At 36.2% G+C, this 21,319-nt stretch overlaps 1 protein-coding gene across 2 annotated transcripts in view; it reads right to left on the reverse strand.

Moving 5' to 3' along the window:
• Positions 1-297: 297 nt before the first annotated feature.
• Positions 298-21,319, reverse strand: part of LOC111155153 (acyl-CoA dehydrogenase family member 11) — a 91,164-nt gene continuing 70,142 nt past the window's right edge. The window contains exons 14-20 of one of the 2 annotated variants that reach the window (XM_022515230.1): positions 18,310-18,376; positions 17,383-17,468; positions 15,267-15,338; positions 14,229-14,383; positions 2,405-2,521; positions 1,436-1,545; positions 298-549 (exon numbers count right to left, since the gene is read on the reverse strand). In XM_022515230.1, coding sequence (XP_022370938.1) covers positions 435-549; positions 1,436-1,545; positions 2,405-2,521; positions 14,229-14,383; positions 15,267-15,338; positions 17,383-17,468; positions 18,310-18,376 — 722 coding nt within the window. In that variant the 3' untranslated portion in view covers positions 298-434. The remainder of the gene's footprint in view (positions 550-1,435; positions 1,546-2,404; positions 2,522-14,228; positions 14,384-15,266; positions 15,339-17,382; positions 17,469-18,309; positions 18,377-21,319) is intronic. The other variant, XM_022515231.1, reaches the window with a different exon arrangement.

A 21,319-nucleotide genomic window follows, 5' to 3' on the forward strand; every position in this document is an offset into this window, starting at 1 on the left:
AACACTGTGGTACTACAAAGTGTTAAACCACCCTCTAAAACCAGTGTTAAAAAAGACATCCCACCGTATTTTTTACAGAGCAATGATTCCTTGAATATTTACTTCAATGGAACAGTTCCTGGGACTCAAAAAGTCAAAATACTTTTATGCCTATGTTTCAGCTCTCCAGTTTACTTATTTCTTTACAAGTCGAATATTTTAAAAATAAAGGCTAACCACATAGGTAATAGACTGAACGACGGCAGCTATAGAATTTCTTATTTAACTTAAACCTTTGTGACCCTTGAAATTATAAAATCCAATGATCAAAACAGATGCTTAAATCTTTAATGAAAATGAGTAATTAATCCTGTGCTCAAACTGGCATGAGACGAGAACGAGGTGCAAATGCCAGAGCCTGTTAAGTGTGTATGAAGGCAAGACACCGCCACCTGCTACATCTTGGACCTAATGCCTCCAGCTTGGTCCCGCAGCTCCATCGCTGCGATTGCTGAGAGGTGGACTTCATCGGGCCCGTCTGCTAAGCGCAGGGTTCGTGTTAGGGCATACCTGGAAAAAACAAAAGGAGCAGGAATGGCAGGAGTTATTGACCAGGAACATCATACTTCAATGTCAGTCACTGACTCTAAGCCAAGACTATTCATTTTTGAACTCTCGCCAAGACAATAAAAAGAACACAAAGAGAATCAAGGAAAGTAAGCCTAAGAGTGTATGAAATGCCACAGAAAGTTCTCACTTTGGGGAGAGAAATCTTAAATGGCCCAGTGCAGTGGGCTTAATCTCTGTCTTGGTTTGCTTTAGGGTTCTAGAAGTTGCTAGAACTAAGAGATATCTTAGGTAAGCCACATGGAGTGAAGTATAAATATGTAATACTTATATACTGTAAATATGTAGTACTATATATTTAGTTCTTATGGTTAAAAATGGATGGGAAAAACTGGTGGGGCACAAGACTCTTGTCTCCAGTGTGGGAGAGAAGGTGGCAGGGGGACCTTGTAGTGAGGCACTGGAGAGTGTTCCTTGACTCCCAGCAACCAGAATCTGGACATTAGATGGTCACTGGCCTGAGGCATCCCTGTGGAGGGGGCAAACAGTCCTAAGGACATACCCAAGCCTGGGTCTGGGTGCCCTGTGTCATCTGTGCTTCTGTCACATCATTCTGGTTTCGGGGTGAACCCCCAATGTCATTTCCTCGCTAGCGCATGAACCCCAATGTGGGAAAAGTTGACATCATTGAGCAAAATGATAACTGTAATCATAAGAGCAACTATTTATTGGTACTGGGTACCTATATTACCTTATTTAGCCTTGAATTATACTTTTAGTATCTTTGTTTTCTTTTGAAACAATAAGGGTCAAGGCAGCTATAGATTTTTAATTCCATTCCATTCCAAGCCTGTCAAATGTAGATGATTACTAAGTGACATCTACTTACATGTTAGCCAGAGGGTAATCCTGGGAAACACCCGCACCTCCACACACTTGGATCGCCCGGTCAATAATTTTGCAGACAGTCCGAGGGGCAGCCACTTTAATCATTGCTATCTACATAAGCAAGATAAAAAAGGAATGTTCCTTTCTTAGGAAAGGAACAATGTCACAGAATTTGATATAGTCTGTATTTTCTTTGTGAAATGAGACAAGGGAACTTTCCCACATGAATTCATCACTGAAACAGGATCTTTGATAGAAGCCAAGAAAGAGATTCATTGTAATGAGGCTAATGGCCATAATTCTGTCAATATAGACATTCTGGAAAGAGATGTCTCTTCCAAATTATATTTTATTACTTATGACTTGCCTTGTTTCCAAAAGGATTTAAGGCAGATGATAAATCACATTTATCACCTTAGGGATCTTAAAAAAAATTCAAGAGCCTTCATTAATCAGTTTTCTCTTAGCAATTTTTATTGGTTTTTAGAATTAAACAATTATATTCTTACTCCATATCAGCCAGAAACATAAAAAGATAGCAGATGAGATACATCTTTTACGAAGCATTTATACCATGTGGTAGCAAAGTGCTGTGCACTCTGTATCACCTTGGTCACTCTTCACTAGAACCCTAGGCCACAGGCAACAAGGTCAGATACTTTGCCCAAGACCACATGCCAGAAAGTGACATACTGGGTATAATTCCAAGTCTGTATAGTCTTGGATTTCCCTACTCCCTGGTGCTGCATCTCAAGAATGCTGAAGATATTCTACATCCTGAAAATCATTCCCTAAAACAGGCAAGTGAAAGGAAAACTAGCAAGTGACATATATTTATAATCTTGAAACCAAAATCACAGAAGTTGTTTCCAATATTCTGAGTACCATCAAGGTACCACAAAACCTGAAAAGCCCAGTGGGTGAAAGAAACTGAAGAAGGCTTGGCAGACAGTGGCCCAAGGGGCCTTACCTCCTTCTTAGCACCAGCGCTGCCCAGAGTGTCAATGCTGTGGGCGGCTTTCAGGGTCAACAGACGTATCTTCTCAATGGCAATGCGGCTTTCAGCAATCCAGTGAGCCACAACCTCCTGCAGGGCAGCAAAGGGCAGCAAAAAGGAGGACTGGATAAGCTGGCATGAGGTCCACATCTAACACGACCTTGTAGCTTGGCGAAACACTCTAGGCCAATGACTGTTCCCAAGCCTTACTTTGTTGTTTAATGGCGGAGTTCATTTATTTGATATGTACCAGCCAACCACGTACTTGAGCAATGCGAAAGTTAACACTGCCAGACTTTAGTTAACAATGCTAGACATTTTCTTTGCTGAGAAAGATAATTTATTTTGGATATCTTGATGTCTAAAGTCAAGATGGCTGAACTGAGCAACCATCTTATTGCTAAAACATTCCTCCCTGGCCCTCCTGAGTGCTAATCTTATAGTCTCATTGAAACTCGGATAAATATCTGATGGTGGACTTGTTTATAGACAATTGAGATGATCCCCAGGACAATGTCAGTGTGGGGAAGGTGCAGCAGTCCTTTGTTGTGTTATTTAGTAACAGTGACCTTTGCCTTTGATGAACAGTTGTATGAACTGTACCACATGTATAGATTGCTGTAACCACAATCAAGGTACAGAGCAGTTCCATCTCCTCTTTAGAGCTGCTGCCCCTTTTTAGTCATACCCTCCCCGACCTCTAAACTCTCACAACCACTGATGGTAAGTTATCAGCTACTATCGTTTTGCCTTTCTCAGAATGTCATGTAAATGGAATCATGTAGTATGTATTTCTTTAGAGACTGGCTTCTTTCACTCAGCATAATGCTTGTGATTGTCACGGACCAAGTTGTTCTGTGTACCAACAACTGTCCATTCCTTTTTATCGTTGAGTAGTATCCCATTGTAAGGATGTACCAGTTTGTTTATCCATTCACCCGCTGAAGGATATTTGGGTTGTTTCTAGTTTTTGGTGATTATTAACAGAGCTTCTGTAATCATGTGCATACAGGTTTCTGTAGGACTATACTTTTCATTTTTTAAAGCAAATGCAGGGAACAGGACTACTAGGTAATCTGGTAAATGCTTATAAGAAACTGTCAAACAGTTTTCCAGACCAACTGTATCATTTTGCATTCCCACTAGTAGTATATAATAGTTTCAACTGCTCTCTGAAACATTAGCACTTGGTATTGTATTTTTTTTTTAAATATAAGCCAGAAACATAAAAAGATAGGAGGTGAGTCATTTTATTAGTCATTTTAACAGTGCAGAGCTATTTCATGGTAGTTTAAATTTGCATTTTCCTATGACTAATGATGCTGATCACCTCTTGATGGGCTTATTTTCTGTCTCTATATTCTCTTTGGTGACATGTCTGTTCACGTCATATCCCCACTTTTTATTTTTTTTATTTATTTTTTTAAAAGATTTTATTTATTTATTTGACAGACAGAGATCACAAGTAGGCAGAGAGGCAGGCAGAGAGAGAGGAGGAAGCAGGTTTCCTGCTGAGCAGAGAGCCCGATGCGGGGCTCGATCCCAGGACCCCGGGATTATGACCTGAGCCGAAGGCAGAGGCTTTAACCCACTGAAGCCACCCAGGTGCCCCACATCCCCACTTTTTAAATTGGATTGTTCTCCTACTGCTGTTTAGAGAGCTCTTTATTAAAGATACAAGTCAACTGTCACATGGGCAATTTCCAAATATCTTCTCCCAGTATGTTACATTTTCATTCTCTTAAGAGTAACTTTCAAAGTACAAATGTGATTAAATTTAATGATGTCCAATTTGCCAATTTTTTCTCTTATCGGTTGTGCTTCTGGTGCGTGTCTTAAGAACATTTTGCTTAATCTTGTCACAAAGACTCATTCCTATTTTTTTCCCTAAAAGTTACATAGTTTTATCTTTTACATTTAGATCTATGGTTTACTTGGAGTTAAATTTTGTGTGAGGTGTAAGGTTTAGGACAAGTTTCATTTTTTTTGCCTATGAATGTCCAACTGTTCCACCCCCACTTACTATAGAGATTAACCTTTCCCCATTGAATGGTCTTTACTTTGTTTTGTTTTGGTTATTTTTTTCATCCATTCCATCACTCTATGATGTGATTAAATAGCGTATTTACATTTAAAATAGTTAATGAGGGGCGCCTGGGTGGCTCAGTGGGTTAGGGCCTCTGCCTTCGGCTCAGGTCATGATCCCAGAGTCCTGGGATAGAGTCCCACATCAGGCTCTCTGCTCAGCGGGGAGCCTGCTTCCTCCTCTCTCTCTGCCTGCCTCTCTGCCTACTTGTGATCTCTGTCAAATAAATAAAATCTTTAAAAAAATAAAAATAAAATAGTTACTGATAGATATGTTCTTATTGCCATTTTGCTAATTGTTTTCTCATTGTTTTTGTAGTTCTTTGCTCCTTCCCTCCTCTCTTGGTCTCTTTCCTTGTGATTCGTGACTTTTGAAAGTTTTCTGTTTCGCTAGGCTCCGCCTACCCAAACCTTCAGCTAAATAGGGTGGATTTCTGTTGGAGGTATTTTTCAAAAATTTTTGTCTGTGCTCAGAGGCATTTTCAGTTTGTTAACTTTTTCAGCTCCAAGTCTGGAATGTTATTAGGCAAAAAGAAAACCCAGGGAACTCACTACCATGTTGTTCTTTTAGTTTAGCCAGTCTCCCACCTCCTCTTCACCTATCAGAGTCTTCCAGTGTTTGTTTTATAGCTAATACCCAGGTTTTTAGTTGTATTCAGCAAAAGGAATGGGGGAAATTACATCTGTTTCATCTTTCTGGAAGTAGAAGTCACTGGAAATGACATTATTAATCTATATAGGCACCTATAAACTGCAATGCAGAACTCTCTGGGAATAGCTGGGTTGGGGAATGGGGGTTGGAGCTGAAGCTGAAGTGGAGGCTCCCTGACTCCAGATCTGGGCCTTGGAACCCACACATTCAGGCATGTGTGCAGAGCACATTATTTAACAACTTAAATGAAGTGGACCAATTTGTCAAGATTCATAAACTACCAAAACTCACTGCAGGTGAAATAGAGTATTCTACAATATTAAAGAAGTTGAATTCACAGTTTAAAAGCTCCTGAAATAAGAATGATCAGGTCCAGATAGTATTACTGGTAAATGTTACTAAATAATTAAAGAAGAAATAATACCAATTCTATGCAATCTCTTCTACAAAGTAGAAATGGAGGAAACACTTGCCAACTCATTTTATGAGGCCAGAATTGCCCTAATCCAAAACCAGATAAGAATAAACAAGACCAATATAGATGTAAAAACCTATGAGGAAATAAAGTCCAGTAATATATAAAAAGAATGTTACACCACAACCAAGTAAGATTTATCCCAGGAATGCAAGGTTCATTCATATTAAAAAATCAATTACTAAGAAAAATAATTATTGTAATATGCCATATTAACCCGAAAAAGAGAAAGTACATGATCATGTCAGTTGATCCTGAATAGCACTTGACAAAATTCAGCATGTATTCATAATAAAAACTCTCAGCAAACTAGGAATAGAAAGGAACTTATTCAACCCAATGTAGAGCATCTAAAAAATTCTACAGTTAACATACTTAATGATGAAAGACTAAGTGCTTTTCCCCCAACACTGGGAACAAAGCAAGGATGTTTACTCTAACCACTCCTATTTATCATCATTGAGGGAAGTCCTAGCCAATGCAGTGAGTCAAGAGAAAGAAATTGCATATAGTTTGGGGGGAAAAAAAGAGGTAAAACTATCCATATTCACAGACAACGTGATTGTTAGAAAATCCTTAGGATACTACCAAACAAAGTAACCTTCCTAGAACTAATAGAGTTTAGGAAAAATCATGGGATACAAGATCAACACATAACATCAATTTTTTGTCTATATACTAGCATTGAACAGTTGGAACTGAATTTTTAAAAATGCTACTTACAAGAGAATTTTTAAAAGGCACAAATCTAACAAAATGCATTGTATCCAAATGCTAAAAATTATAAAATTGATTAAAAAAAAAAGGAAACCTAAATATAGAGGAATACTGTTTGTGGACTGTTAGACTAATAGTACAGATGTCAGCTGTCTTCAAATTCTTCTACAGATTTAGTGTAATTCCAATCTGAATTTCAGCAGGACATTTTTGTGGATATAAATATACCTGTCCTAATATATAAATATATACCTTTCCTAAAAATTATGTGAAATGCAAAGAAACTAAAATAACAAAAACAATTTGAAACAGAAGAAAGTTAGAGGAATCAGATCATTACCTGATCTGAAGACTGTGTGGTATTAGCAAAGGGAGAGATGATAGGTCTTTGGAACAGAAGAGACTCCAGAAATCGACTCACAAAAATATGAATTGGGCTCTCACTCAGTGGAGTGTGCTTTTCCCTCTCCCTCTGCCCCCTGCCCCCGGACTTGTGCTCTCTTTCTCATGCTCTATCAAACAAATAAAATCTTTAAAAAAAATAGAAATATTAAAAAATAAAACAAAAACTGTTGGGACACCTAGCTGGCTCAGTTGTTTGAGCATGTAACTCTCTGGGTCATGAATTCAAGCCTTACTTAAAAACAGGAGCCTACTTAAAAACAACAACAAACCATGCCAAGAGATAAAGAAGGGCAATATATATATATATATATATATATATATATATATATATATATATGGCACTCCACTTACATCAGTGGATAGATCATTGGGGCAGAAAGTCAACAAAGAAACAGTGTCTTTGAATGGCACATTAGATTAGATGGACTTAACATATACAGGGAATATTCCACCCCAAAACAAAGAATATACATTCTTTTCAAGTGCACATGGAACATTCTCCAGGATAGATCACATTAGGTCACAAAATAAGCCTCAACAGATTTAGGAAAATTGTAATCATATTAAGCATCTTTTCCAACCACAATGGTATAAAACTAGATATCAATTACAACCAAAAAAAAAAAAAAAAAGGAAAAACACAAACATGTGGAGGCTAAACAACAAGCTACTAAATAACCAATGAATTAACAAAGATATCAAAGAGGAAATTAAAAAATACATGGAGACAAAATGAAAACACAATGATTCAGTCTATGAAGTGCAGTAAAAGCAGTTGTAAGAAGAAAGTTTATAGTAATACAGATCTAGAAACAAGAAAAATCTCAAACAATCTAATCTTACACCTAAATTAACTAGGAAAAGAACAGATAAATACCTAAGTTAGTGGAAGTTAGGAGATAATAAAGATCAGAGCAGAAATAAAATCGATAAACCATTAGCTAGCCTCATCAAGAAAAAAACAGAGAAGACCTAAATAAAATCAGAAATGAAAGAGAAGTAACAGTTGACACCACAGAAATTGATTAAATACAATTAATTAGAAGAGACTACTATGAACAGTTATATGCCAACAAAATGGGCATCCTATAAGAAGCGGATAAATTCCTGGAAACATACAATCTTCCAAAAATGAGTCAGGAAGAATGATTACTGGTAATGACATGATTCAATAATAATAAAAAATTCTCAACAAACAAGAACTAGATGGCTTCTTAATTCTACCAAACATTTAAAGAGTTATTAACTATTCTCAAACTATTCCCAAGAATAAAAGAGGAAGGAAAGCTTTCAAATTCTTCCTACAACACCACCATTATGCTGAAATTAAAGTGAGATAGAAACTACAAAACAAGAAAACTGCAGGCCAATATCCCTGATGAACATAGATGGCAAAAATCCTCAACACCACAGTATAATAAAGGGTCATCAACCACAATCAAGTGGGATTTATTTTGGGGATGCCAGGATGGTTCAATATCTGTAAAATCAATCAATTGGTATACCACATTAACAAAATGAAGGATAAAAATAATATGATTATCTCAATAGATGCAGAAATAGCATTTGACACAATTCAACTTCTGTTCATGATAATAACTCTCAACAATATGGGTATAGTGGGGACATACATATTATACATCAATATAATAAAGACTATAAATGACAACTCCACAGCATCATACTCAATGGTGAAAAACCAAGAGCTTTTCCCCTAAAATCATGAATAAGACAAGGATGTTCACTCTCACCAATTTTAATTGAATATAGTGAATTAATACCCATTCTTCTCAAACTATTCTAGAAGATACAAGAGGAAGGAAAACTTACAAATTCATTCTAAAGGCATTAGTACTCTGACACCAAAACCAGATAAAGACACCACAAGAAAAGAGAACTACAGGCCAATATCTCTGATGGATATAGACGCAAAATCCTCAACAAAATAGTAAACAGAACCCAACAGTACATTAAAAAAATCATTCACCATAATCAAGTGGGATTTATCCCCAAGATGCAAGGGTGATTCAATATTTGCAAAACAATCAGTGTGATACATCACATCAGTAAGAAAGGACAAAAACCATATGATCATTTCCATGGATGCAGAAAAAGCAGATAAAGTACAACATCTATTCGTGATAAAAACCCTCTGCAAGGTAGCCTCATCAAAGAAACTAAAGTCTCAGCAAAGAAGTAAAAGATACAAATAAAAACCAATTAGATATTTTATAGCTGAAAAATGTAATAATTTTTTAAAAGATTTATGAGAGAGAGAGAGAGAGAGAGAAAGAGAGAGAGTGTGGGAGTGAGCAAGGGTAGAGGCAGAGGGAGAAGCAGACTCCTTATTGAGTAGGGAGCCAGACATAGGGCTGGATCCCAGGACTCTGGGACCTGAGCTGAAGGCAGATGCTTAACTGACTGAGCAACCCAGGTGTCCCTGAAAAATGTAATAGTTTAAATAAAAAGCTCAGTGGAGGGCTCAAGAGCAGAATGGCAGGGAAGAGGAACAAATTAGTCAACTGGAAGATAGGACAATAGAAATTGTCAGTCTGAACCAAAGAGAAAACAGGCTGAAAAATATATTTAAAAGAAACCATCTTAGGGACCTGTGAACTAAAACAAAAGATCTAACATTCATGTCATCAAAGTCCAAGAAGTAGAGAGAGGGAAAGACTGAAAAAATACTCAAAGAAATAGCAGTGAAAACTTCCCAGATGTGGCAAGAGATAAAACGTACAGATTCAAGAGGCTGAGTGAACACAAAGCAGGATAAACTGAAGAAATTCAAAAGACACATCATAATTAAACTTCTAAAAAGTGACACAACTGTAAATGCAGCCAGAAGAATGACATTTCACCTATAGGGGAAATATGTATATGCCAGAAGAAGGTGGCATGATATTTTTCAAGTACTAAAAGAAAAGAATTGTCAACACAGAATCCTATACCCAATGAGGATATACATCAGGAATGAAGGAGAAATCAAGATGTACTCAGATAAAGAAAAACAAACAAAAATGTCACCTATAGACTCTTAAAAGAATGGCTAAAGGAATTTCCCTAAACAGAAAGAGGAACCTTAAGAAATCAGGAAGAAAGAATGAACACAGTAAGAAAATATATAGTTAAATACAATTGGCTTTTCTTTGCTTCTTGAATTTTCTAAATTATGTTTAACAGTTGAAGTAAAAATTTTAACACTATGATGTCATTCTAAATTTATGTAGAAGAAATATTGAAGACAATTATAAATGAAGGAGGTTAAAGAGACTTAAATTAAGGGAGATAAAGTTTCTATACTCCATTCAAACGGATAAAATGAGGACACTGGTAGACTGATAAAATACATGCATTTATACAAATATGTATATATTTATATAATGTAATACCTAGACCAATCACTAAAAGAGCTAGGGGTGCCTGAGTGGTTTAGTCATTAAGCATTTGCCTTTGGCTCAGGTCATGATCCCAGGGTCCTGGGATCAGGCCCCACATTGCGTTTCCTGCTTGGCGGTGGGAAGTCTGCTTCTCCCTCTCCCACTCCTCCTGCTTGTGTTCTGTCTCTTGCTGTGTCTCTGACAAGTAAATAAATAAATAAAATCTTTAAAAAAAAATAAAATAAAAGAGCTATACAAAAAGGTATACCCAGAAACACTACAGATGAATCAAACTGGAATTCTAAAAATGTTAAATTAATCTAAAGGAATGCAGGAAAGAGAAAACAAATGAAAAACAGAGAACATAAAACAATAAATTAAATGGCACACTTAAGTTATAACATGAATTATTACAAAGGCAAAGACTGATAGAGTGGATTAAAAACAAGAACCACCTAAGTGCCAACTAGAAGAAATTCACTTCAAATATAATGATATAAGCAAGCTAAAAACAAAACAAAAAAATAAAAAATATGTAATATGCAAACAATCACATGAAAGCAGGACCAGCTATATTACTATCAGATGAAGCAGAACAAAGAAAATTACCAAAGACAGAGAGGGTCATTATATAATGATAAAAGGGTAAATCCATCAAGAAGTAGTAGCAATCTTAAATGTGTATGCAGCAAACAATGGAGCTGCTGACTATGTAAGACAAAACCTGACAGAAATGAAAGGAGCAGTAAACAAATCCACAATCCTAGCTGGAGCTTCAACACCCCTCTCCCAACTACTGATAGAACAACTAGACAGAAAATCAGCCAGAATACAGAGGAATTCAACAACACCAACAAGCAACAGGATCTAAGAGACATTTACAGAACATTCCACCCAAAAACAGGAGAATACACATTCTTTTCCAATGTTCTCAAACAGTAAGAGAAACAATATCCTGAGCCACAAAACAAATCTCAACAAATTTGTAAGAAATTAAATAATACAGTTTGTTCTGTAACCACAATGGAATCAAACTAGAAATTAAGAACAGAGTAACAGGAAAATCTCCAAACACTTGGAAACTAAATAACACAGTTCTTAAATAATTCATGTGTCAAGGAAGAGGCTCAAAGAAAATTGAAAAATACATTGAGCTGAATTAACATGAAAACACAATATATCACAATTTGTGTGACACAGGTAAAGCAGTACTGAGAGGGAAATTTATAGCACTAAAAAACATACATTAAAAAGGAGGAAAAGTCTCAAATCAATGATGGATGCTACCACTTCAAGAACCAAAATAAATCCAAAAAGCAAAACAAACACAAGGAAGCAAAAGGAAGTATATAATAAAGAGCAGAAGTCAATAAAATAGAGAAAATCAATGAAACACATATCTTGTTAATATTAAGCCCTAATATAACAACTGCATTTTATAGTTTTGTATGTTAATAATTAACATATTTTATATTCTTTGAAAAGATCGGTAAAAGCAACAGACCTCTAGCAAGACTGACAAAGGAAAAAGTAGGCACAAATTACTAATGTCAAGAATGAAACAGGAGATATATCACTAAAGAATATAGAGACCAAACCTTTATCATAAAATCCTACAAGCAACCGAACATTCAGGATTGATTCAGCAATGAAACTCAGTAGATAATAACAGATACTTCTGGTTGGCCATAATGAGTTTTTTGTTGTTGTTGTTTCCATTCCTCGTCATAGAACTGATATTTACAGTGGAGAATAATTTGTTAAGTTTGATCAGCAGCCAATTACAGTGCTATTACTTGATCCACATTAACCTTCCACAGTCATTTTTATGCTTGGTTATATTTGCTGCAGTACATTTCTTAAATGGTGGTATTTGATCAGTTTGCTTAGAACACTGATGTTCAACATAACAGCTGCTAAAAACCACATGTGGCTACTGAGCATCTGAAATACGCCTCGTCGGAATTAAGATGCATCATAAATGGGAACTATACACCCAATTTAGTAAAATCAGTAGTTTTAAAAAAAAGATGTAAAATACCTTAATCTTTTTATATTGATTTCATTTTGAAGTGATAACATTTTGAATACACTGGGCTAAATAAAATAGATTATAAAAATCAAATTCATCATTCTTTTTACTTTTAAAAAATGTAGCTATTAGAAATTTTTTTTATTTAACTAAAGCTTTTTTTTTTTTTTAATGTTCAGTTACTAGAACGTATTTCTATTGGATGACTCTAGAGGTTGAACCAAGGCTCTAAATTAACAACTTCAAATAAGCCCCAGCAGTAAGTATCTTTTTGATAACTATAAAGCTGGGTGATTATAACTTCATGAACAGATCACAAATACATTTATTTTTTAACTTTCGAATAAAAGAAAGTGTTCTCAGTTGGGTCTCTACTGACCCTTGATTTGCTGAAAAGCATTCAGAAACTGAGTGCTCTAAGGAGGTGCCAGATTAATTTACTAAGACATTATTTTGATACAGAACTTTTTGCTTTAGTGCCTGAAATAATTTAGAAGGCAGCTGGAAAAGAGTCTCCAAATTCAGGGAAATGGAATGTTACATACATAAACTGAAAAAAAAAAATCTGGCTCATATTTTTGTTTATGGCATGCCTCAACATCTCTTTTGCTTCTGCCAGATCATTTTCTTTGTGCCAAATGCAAGAAGTTTCCAGTGAAGGGAGGCATGTTTTTGAAAAGCTCAGGCTTGTTCTGCTTGATACATTAACTTACAAAAAGCAGGAGGGAAATTTCCCTCTGGTATAATGTTAAAAACATCTCTCATGAAACTTAAGGAGAGAGCTTTTATGTGTTCAAGATGTCTCTGCATCTCTCCTTGTCCTCCCTGCATTCTGCTCCAGGGTTTGGATGGCAATCTTGAAAAGAGAAAAGTATAGGAAGTGAAATTGATGCCATGAGCAAACTCTTTAGCTCCTACTCAGAGCAGCATGGAGTTGCATCCATGGTCCCAAAAGTTGATACCTTATTTTACTTCCTCCCACAGTGTCCATCCAACAGCTGAACTCCTTGCCCTTGCCATATACTAAAAGGGCTCCCCACAAAATTATCCCTAGGTGTGCACCATAAAATAGGTTATATTTTTCCATAAGAACAGTGTTATAACTAAATCACAGATATGCTGAATAGTATTTCACAAAAAGAAAACACAGTCTATAGGAATTTAAGGTAAAAAATATTCTGTGAAATTTTAAAAGATGCTCACAAATGTACAAGGGGACCAGTGTACTAAAATGTACATGTCCAGCAAACACAAATACAATTTTATTAGCCTACGTTTGACCTAACACTAAAATGTTAGCAATCCTAAATACTGAACATTTAAGAATAATTTTTCTTGCCTTCTTAAAAGAAGGGCTTTTGGAATATGATTTGAATATCCCACTTATAAAGTTTCGCAAGGAAGTCAGAATGACTGCTTCTTTTCCCTCTTGATAAATATTCTCTAATTTTGATTATATTGGGCACATGTAACTATATTGTTTATTGTGCTTTGTAAAGAACAGACTCCATAGTACATAACTTATAGATGGGAATTCAAAAAATCATGAACATCCCACCAAATATTGGTCCCGTTTCTACTTGCATTTCTCCAGTAACAGGGAACTCACTTCCTACAGAAGCAGGCCATTCCATTTTTTAGATCTCTCTCCTCTCACTGAGTTGTAGGTTATTTTCCTGTATTTCCCCACTTATTACTAATTCCCTTCAGAAAGCCAAAGAACAAGGCAAATCCTTCTTCTTTATGCCAGCCCTCTCAGATCCACAGAGAATGCTAATGTACCAGGTTCTCTAGAGAACAAGAGTCTGAGAAAGTTGAAGGAACTGTCCATACTCTTTGTGCTGTGCTGAAGCATGTTGGGAATTATTTAATCTTTCACAAAGTTAAAGATCTCTCATTAGACTATATTTAAGTACAGAAAAATATACTTTGTGGAAAAAAAGCATCTTATTTACATAGAGGAAATCTCCCTAAGATCAATAATGCTGTTTTGTTACAAGGTCAGTGAGTGCATGGGGCTATAGTAAATTCAAATAAATAATCATCCTTACATGTGAAAATAGTTTCTTCTTAAAGGACACCCTCTGTGTTGCCCGTTCACACATAATCTGCAAAGCGTGTTCTGCCACCCCTACTATTCTCATACAGTGATGGATTCTGCCTGGTCCAAGGCGGCCTTGGGCAATTTCAAATCCCCTACCTTCACCTGTAAGAAAGAAAGAAAGAACATGAAAGTGGCCACAGCCCACTTATTTTGTTATTTACACAAATCTTGAGAAAACGATGAACTGCCCCCTCAATGAGAATTGTGGCATTCTGGTAGGAAAAAAGTCAGCTCTGTAATAATGTTCATTATTTTTGGAACTTTTGATTTCTATGTTTTTTAAACTACCACTGTTAAACATTTTAATCCAATTCAGGAACTGTCTCTTGAGTACCAACTATCCATATATTTTTTAAGTGCCACACTGGTTACGAAGATAGATAAGACACGGTCCCTACACTAGGAGTTCAGAATCCAGAAGCAGGGGCAAGGATGCTAGGGATAAGGGATATGGAGGAGAACAAAGAAAGGCAAAGGAGGGCCTGGCAGGCAGCAGGGGCTTGTTGAGTGGATAGGGTGAAGAGCACAAAACCATTCTGAAAGAAGTGCCATTTGAGATGTTCTCTGAAGGTTGGGTAGGATTTTAGTAAGCAAGAGGATGAGGTCATTCCAGGCATTCAATATGCAAAGTTATTTATGCTTCTAATGTGTTTATATATAAGACTTGAATTCAGAAAGAACATTGAGGTTTTCTTAGAACAAGTGGAGACCTGAAAGTCATGTTTTAGGAAAAAGTATATTGCTCTGAATTGTACATTTTTTATACTTAGCTATGTTTTCAATTGATGTGATATATAAAACCAAATCAAACACTTAAATATTATTCCATGTAAAAAAAAAAATCCACCATGAACAATGTTGCCTCATAAGTGGAATAGGAGGGAAAAGTATCTAAATCAAAGTATATTTCTTATCTTTTTCAGATTTAGACCTGAAAATATTTTAGTACACAATACTGGAGAATCATCTCTCCAATTTATCTCACCTAGTATTAAATTGGTGGCAGGAACTCTTACTTGATTAAAATGAATCTCAAAATGTCCTCCATGGAAATTATCTATAAAATAGAAAACATAATTTTAAAGAGTGAAATGAGTTGACCAAAAAAATATTCATATATAATTAATAATTACTCAAAGAAATTACTCAGAAGTAGGACTTAAGAGCCTTATACGTCAGATATTCCTAGGTAGACCTCAAGCTCTGAACCCTTAGCACTCCATATCCTAGAAAACTCATCAACTGTTCCACTTAGAAGAGATTTTAGAAATCATTTGATCTAGAGTTTCAAATTCTTTTCTGAAGTTGCAGAGTTACTAAAATGGAAGGTGGCTTCATAGACCCAATCAGATTATCTTACTATTATTTTATTACTGCTTCTTCTTTGAGACTTCTAATATATGGGTTTCCATAGAAAATTTTGCTTGGAAAGAGAAAAAGTTTCCAGTGGTTCAAAAATTAAAAGTGAGTAATGTAATTCAAGTTTCTTATTTTATCATTGTGTAAATCAATGCCTGAAGAGGCAAAGAGCCTCCTGCAAGGGACAGAGCAGGCTCAGTATTCAAAACAAAGCAGTGACTGGACTTTGAGGTATGTTTACTCCCAGTCCAGGCTTGTTCCCTATGTTTGCCTCTTGGAAATGCTGGCATTTGATGAAGACTGGGAACATTTCTGTCTTTACATCATACCGCCTGCCCCTCCTCCTGCTCCCCACCCACCCTTCATCAAGTTCTGGAGATAATCTCATGCAAATTCCACACCCTTTTCCTGTCAGAATAGACATTAATAATTGATCTTCTCCACAATTGTTTCTTTTGGCCTTGGGCATGGGAGTTGGAGAGGTGCTGGTGAATTTGTCTCACTGAAAATTCAAATACAGGTTCTGCAATAGAGGTGATTTCCAGGCAATTTAAATTATAAATCCATTTTGGGGGTCTTCAGACCATTGCTCTGCAACCCAACAAATCCCCATGCACAATTTCCTCTAGTGAGCTTATTCATCACCATCTTGCAAACTATGCTTAGTCTGTGGGTATATTCTACAGCTGCATCCTGTGGGAGGTGATGTCAAATGTTCTCCAAAACTCCAAGTCTTACATCTGGTATTGAACATTTTTATTAGCCATATTCAACAATAAAGACAAAGCCAGGGTCACCACAGAAGATCATATGGATCAGGTTCAATAAACTTTTCCATAGCATTTACCTGCTGATTTGCTGTAATTTAATTATTTATGTGTTTGTAGTTATTGCTACTCTCTCCTTCCCCTAGCATGTAAACTCCATGAGGGCATAGATCCTAGCCTATTGTGTTCGCTGATGTATTCCAAGCACCTAGAACAGTGGTCAGCCCTCAATAAATACTTGCTGAGTGAATGACCTGAGCAGCAAGAGAACAATGAACAAGGAGCCTGAGGTAGGTAATAGGAAACAAAAGTATCCTTGCTTTTTAGAAATTCCACCCAAAGAACAGAAGGAAGGAAAAGTTTTGCATTCAAATCAGTCAAAATTCATTGCTTATTAATAGTTTTTGTAGTTCGATTGGTTAAGAAAGCTAAACTTGAAGACAAAAGTGAATTTTATTGGGGTGCCTGGGTGGCTCAGTTGGTTAAGCATCCATCTCTTGATTTTGGCTGGAGTCATGATCTCGGGGTCATGCTCTTAAGGCCTGCACTGGGTTACGCACTGGGCCTGGAGCCTATTTAAGATTCTCTCTCTCCCTCTGTCCCCCACCCCCATTTTTGCTCTCTCTCTCAAAAAAAAAAAGTGAATTTTATTATTGATTACTTAGATTTAATTTTTCTACGTCTGTTTCATTATAGCATTCTCCAGGATGACAGAAGCATCAGTCTTAGTTGCTGTTCCTTGAATACAATCTACCCTTTCCAAAAAGGAAACAAAATGAAGTCCAATGCTACATCACTTCTCTCTCTTTGCTTTATTCTGAGTTCCACCAGCATTTATATGAAGATAGTCATCAGCACTAAAGGACTTCTAAGAATACATCTCCTACATTATAATACTATGTGTTCCCTTAAGTGTTATTGCATATTTCAGTCGTCCTGCTTGCTAATGCATGCTCATATTGGTTGAGTACTTACCCATGTAGCCAAACACTGACAAAGGCCTTATTATTTCTACTCCAGGTGTGTTGATAGGGACAAGAACCATGCTGTGTTGTTTGTATCTAGTTAAAGAAAAACAGATGTTAGGAAAAGTGTGCTAAGTGGAAAAATAAAACAGATCCTAGGTGGAGTTGCAATTGTCATTTTTGTTGTTATTATGTAATCATGTAAGCAATGATGTGTGGAATGGGAATTGTGTAAAAGACATACATCAAGCAGAGTTGGATGTTGGCTGTGATCTGGAACAGTAACAATGATTTGAAAATAAGTTAGTTATTTGAGGATTCTCGTTGCTCAGCAATGGAAACTGGGAACTGATACACAATATCAAATTTTGCAAGACTCTATCAACTTTGATCTATATATCTAATCACTTAGTTACTTACAGACAGTTCTGAAAATTTTTATGTATTTTATAATCTGATCCAAACAGCTCTGAGGATTCAGCAACACTTTTTAATGCAGGAAATTCCACAGTGAAGAACATAGAGCAACACTTCCTGAAATGATTCTTAAATATTATCTTATAGTGAAATAACTGTGAAACACAAATGTGACATTAATCTCATATTTTATATTATCATGATTTGTAAGTCCAAATGGTGTATTTAAAAATATATATATATTTTAGAGTGGGAGGGAGAGACAGAGGTGGGAGGAAGAGACAGAGGTGGGAGGGGCAGAAGGAGAGAATCTTAAGCAGGCTCCATGCCCAGGGCAGAGCCTGACACAGGGCTCAGTCTCACAATCTTGAGATCATGACCTGAGTGGAAATCAAGAGTTGGACACTTAACGGAGCCACCCAGGTGCCCTGACCAAATGGCAAATTTTAAGTAAATTATGTGGATAGAAAGCGCAATTCTTATTCCCAAATGGATTTCTCAATCACAATTATTTTATTACCTGGCTGCAGAGGCATTTTTAGTTCTTCCCAAAACAATTGCAATTGTGCACTTTGGATTTCCAGCTCCTAAAGCCCGAGGGAAAATGAGCAGAATACATCATAAAAAGAAATTTTTAGTCTGACATTTCACCCTTAATGTTCTAATCTTCCCAAGTTTATCTTGCAAAAAAATAGGAAGAAAACCCTTAATTCATTAAAAAATGCTTATGTGCAAAACTGTCCAGGCAAAGCCAAGAGTGGACACCGTCAATGAGAGCTGCAAAAATAACCAGAAACTGAAGCCATGAAACAGCTGCAACCCTTAAGACAAAATGAGGGCTCTCTCATTCATTCTATTTTGGCATGTTAGAAAGGTTGTGAAATTCTTCTAGCGTATTTCCTCCTGTTTAGATCTCCTGTTTTCTGACATAGGAACAACAAAGTATTAAATCTCATATGGTATTAACTATCCAGCCAGTGGCTGAGAAAGACCTCACTTCCCCCACCATGGAGTTGGGTGAAGGTGAGATGGTCTGAGGATCTCAGTACCTATCTTGACTATACTATTTGGTCGAGACATACTAAGGAGCAGCTGAGGATAATTTATCTGGAGTTGTCTACATATTTAAGGCTCTGATGCCACCATCAATAAGCCTAGGTTCTCATTTTTTTATTTATTAAAGGTCAGGAATTTGAAATCTAAAGTTCTTTCCATTTTAATGCAAACTTTTATTTTTATCACAGTTCACAGCTCTATGGTAATTTCCCAAAGGGGCCTTCTTACAAAAACTACATTTCTTTTTCACCCGTTAAGTCTAAGCACTGTCCCTCAGGGAAACTACCATTTAATTGGCTTTCTAATTACAAGGCTACACACCACAGGATCAGACTAAGTTAAACACATCTGTACAAAACCTTTAAACAAATGATCAGATTCTTTTTTTTAAACTTTTTATAAAAAATGGTTTTAAGAGATCTGAAATCATTTGACCATTCAATGAGAAATATTGGGAATTATGTCAAATACAGCAATGCCCCCTTATCCACAAGGTATATATGTTTTAAGATCACCAATGGATGCCTGAGATTACAATTTGACCAAACCCTATGTATACTGTTTTTTTCCCATACATACACATATGTGATAAAGTTTAATTTTTAACTTAGACATAGTAAGAGATTAACAACAACTACTAGAACAATTATAAAATATACTGTAATAAAAGGTTGTGAATGTTGCTGATTAGGCAAGAAAAAGAGACCATGGCAAACAGAGATAAAGAAACAGAGGATAAAAGTCAAGAGTAAAGGTAGAGAGAAGGGGTTTACTTTAAACCCCAGGACTCACAAATGAAATTTTAAAATTCCCTATAGTTGAATCTCTGGCTCTATAGAAGAAGCAAATGAAACAGAATGTACAGTCATAACTGTACTCTTATTGTGTTTTTGGTGTATCTGAGGAGATACTAAACTAAATAAACAGAAAACCATGCAGTAGAAATTAATCTAGAATTTGCTAGAGCTCAGAATGGAAACCGAATTGGTAGCTTGCTTATTTATTTATTTAGCACACACATGACAAGGGGGAGGGGCAGAGGAAGAGGGAGAGTGAAAAAAATTCCAAGCAGGCATCACATTGAGTGAGAAGCCCTACTTGAAGCTTGATCCCACGACCCTTAGATCATGACCTGAGCCGAAATCAAGAGTCGGACATTCAACCAACTGAACAACCCATGCTTCCCTTGATAGCTTTTCTAAAACCAACTTGGAGAGATTCACGAATGCAGAAATTTGTTTGTCCCCCATTACTCCTGAGAGTCCATTGAAATAAATATATAGGTCTGTTCAGGTTTTCTATTTCTTCTTGGTTCAGTTTTGGTAGTTTATATGTCTCTAGGAATGCATCCATTTCTTCCAGATTGTCAAATTTGCTGGCCTATTAGTTGCTCATAATATGTTCTTATAATTGTTTGTATTTCTTTGGTGTTTGTTGTGATCTCTCCTCTTTTATTCATGATGTTATTAATCTGGGTCCTTTTTCTTTTCTTTTTGATAAGTCTGGCCAGGGGCTTTATCAATCTTATTGTTTCAAAGAACTAGCTTCTAGTTTTGTTGATCTGTTCTACCGTTTTTTTGGTTCCTATTTCATTGATTTCTGCTCTGATCTTTATTATTTCTCTTATTCTGGGTTTAGGCTTTATTTTCTGTTCTTTCTACAGCTCCTTTAGGTGTAGGGTTAGGTTGTGTACTTGAGACCTTTCTTGTTTCTTGAGAAAGGCTTGTATTGCTATATACTTTCCTCTCAGGACTGCCTTTGTTATATCCCAAAGATTTTGAACAATTGTGTTTTCATTGTCATTTGTTTCCATGAATTTTTAAAAATTCTTCTTTAATTTTCTGGTTGACTTATTCATTCCTTAGTAGGATGCTCTTTAGCCTCCATGTATTTGAGTTCTTTCCAACTTTCCTCTTGTGGCTGAGTTCTAAAGCATTGTCATCTGAAAATATGCAGGGAATGATCCCAATCTTTTGGTACCAGCTGAGACCTGATATGTGACCCAGGATGTGATCTATTCTGGAGAATGTACCATGTGCACTACAGAAGAATGTGTACTCTGTTGCTTTGGGATGGAATGTTCTGAATATATCTGTGATGTCCACCTGGTCCAGTGTGTCATTTAAAGCCTTTCTTTGTTGATCTTTTGTTTAGATGATCTGTCCATTTCAGTGAGGGAGGTGTTAAAGTCCCTTACTATTATTCTATTATTGTTGATGTGTTTCATTGATTTTGTTATTAATTGGTTTATATAATTGGCTGTTCCCATATTAGGGGCATAGATATTTATAGTTGTTAGACCTTCTTATTGGACAGACCCTTTAAGTATGATATAGTGTCCTTTTTCATCTCTTATTGAGTCTTTGGCTTAAAATCTAATTTGTCAAAGGATTGCCACCCCAGCTTTCTTTTTTTTTTTTTTAATATTTTATTTATTTATTTGACAGAGATCACAAGTAGGCAAAGAGGCAGGC

This window comes from Enhydra lutris, unplaced genomic scaffold, assembly GCF_002288905.1.
Source record: "Enhydra lutris kenyoni isolate GAN:26980312 unplaced genomic scaffold, ASM228890v2 scaffoldscaffold39, whole genome shotgun sequence".
NCBI classification, from domain to species: domain Eukaryota; kingdom Metazoa; phylum Chordata; class Mammalia; order Carnivora; family Mustelidae; genus Enhydra; species Enhydra lutris.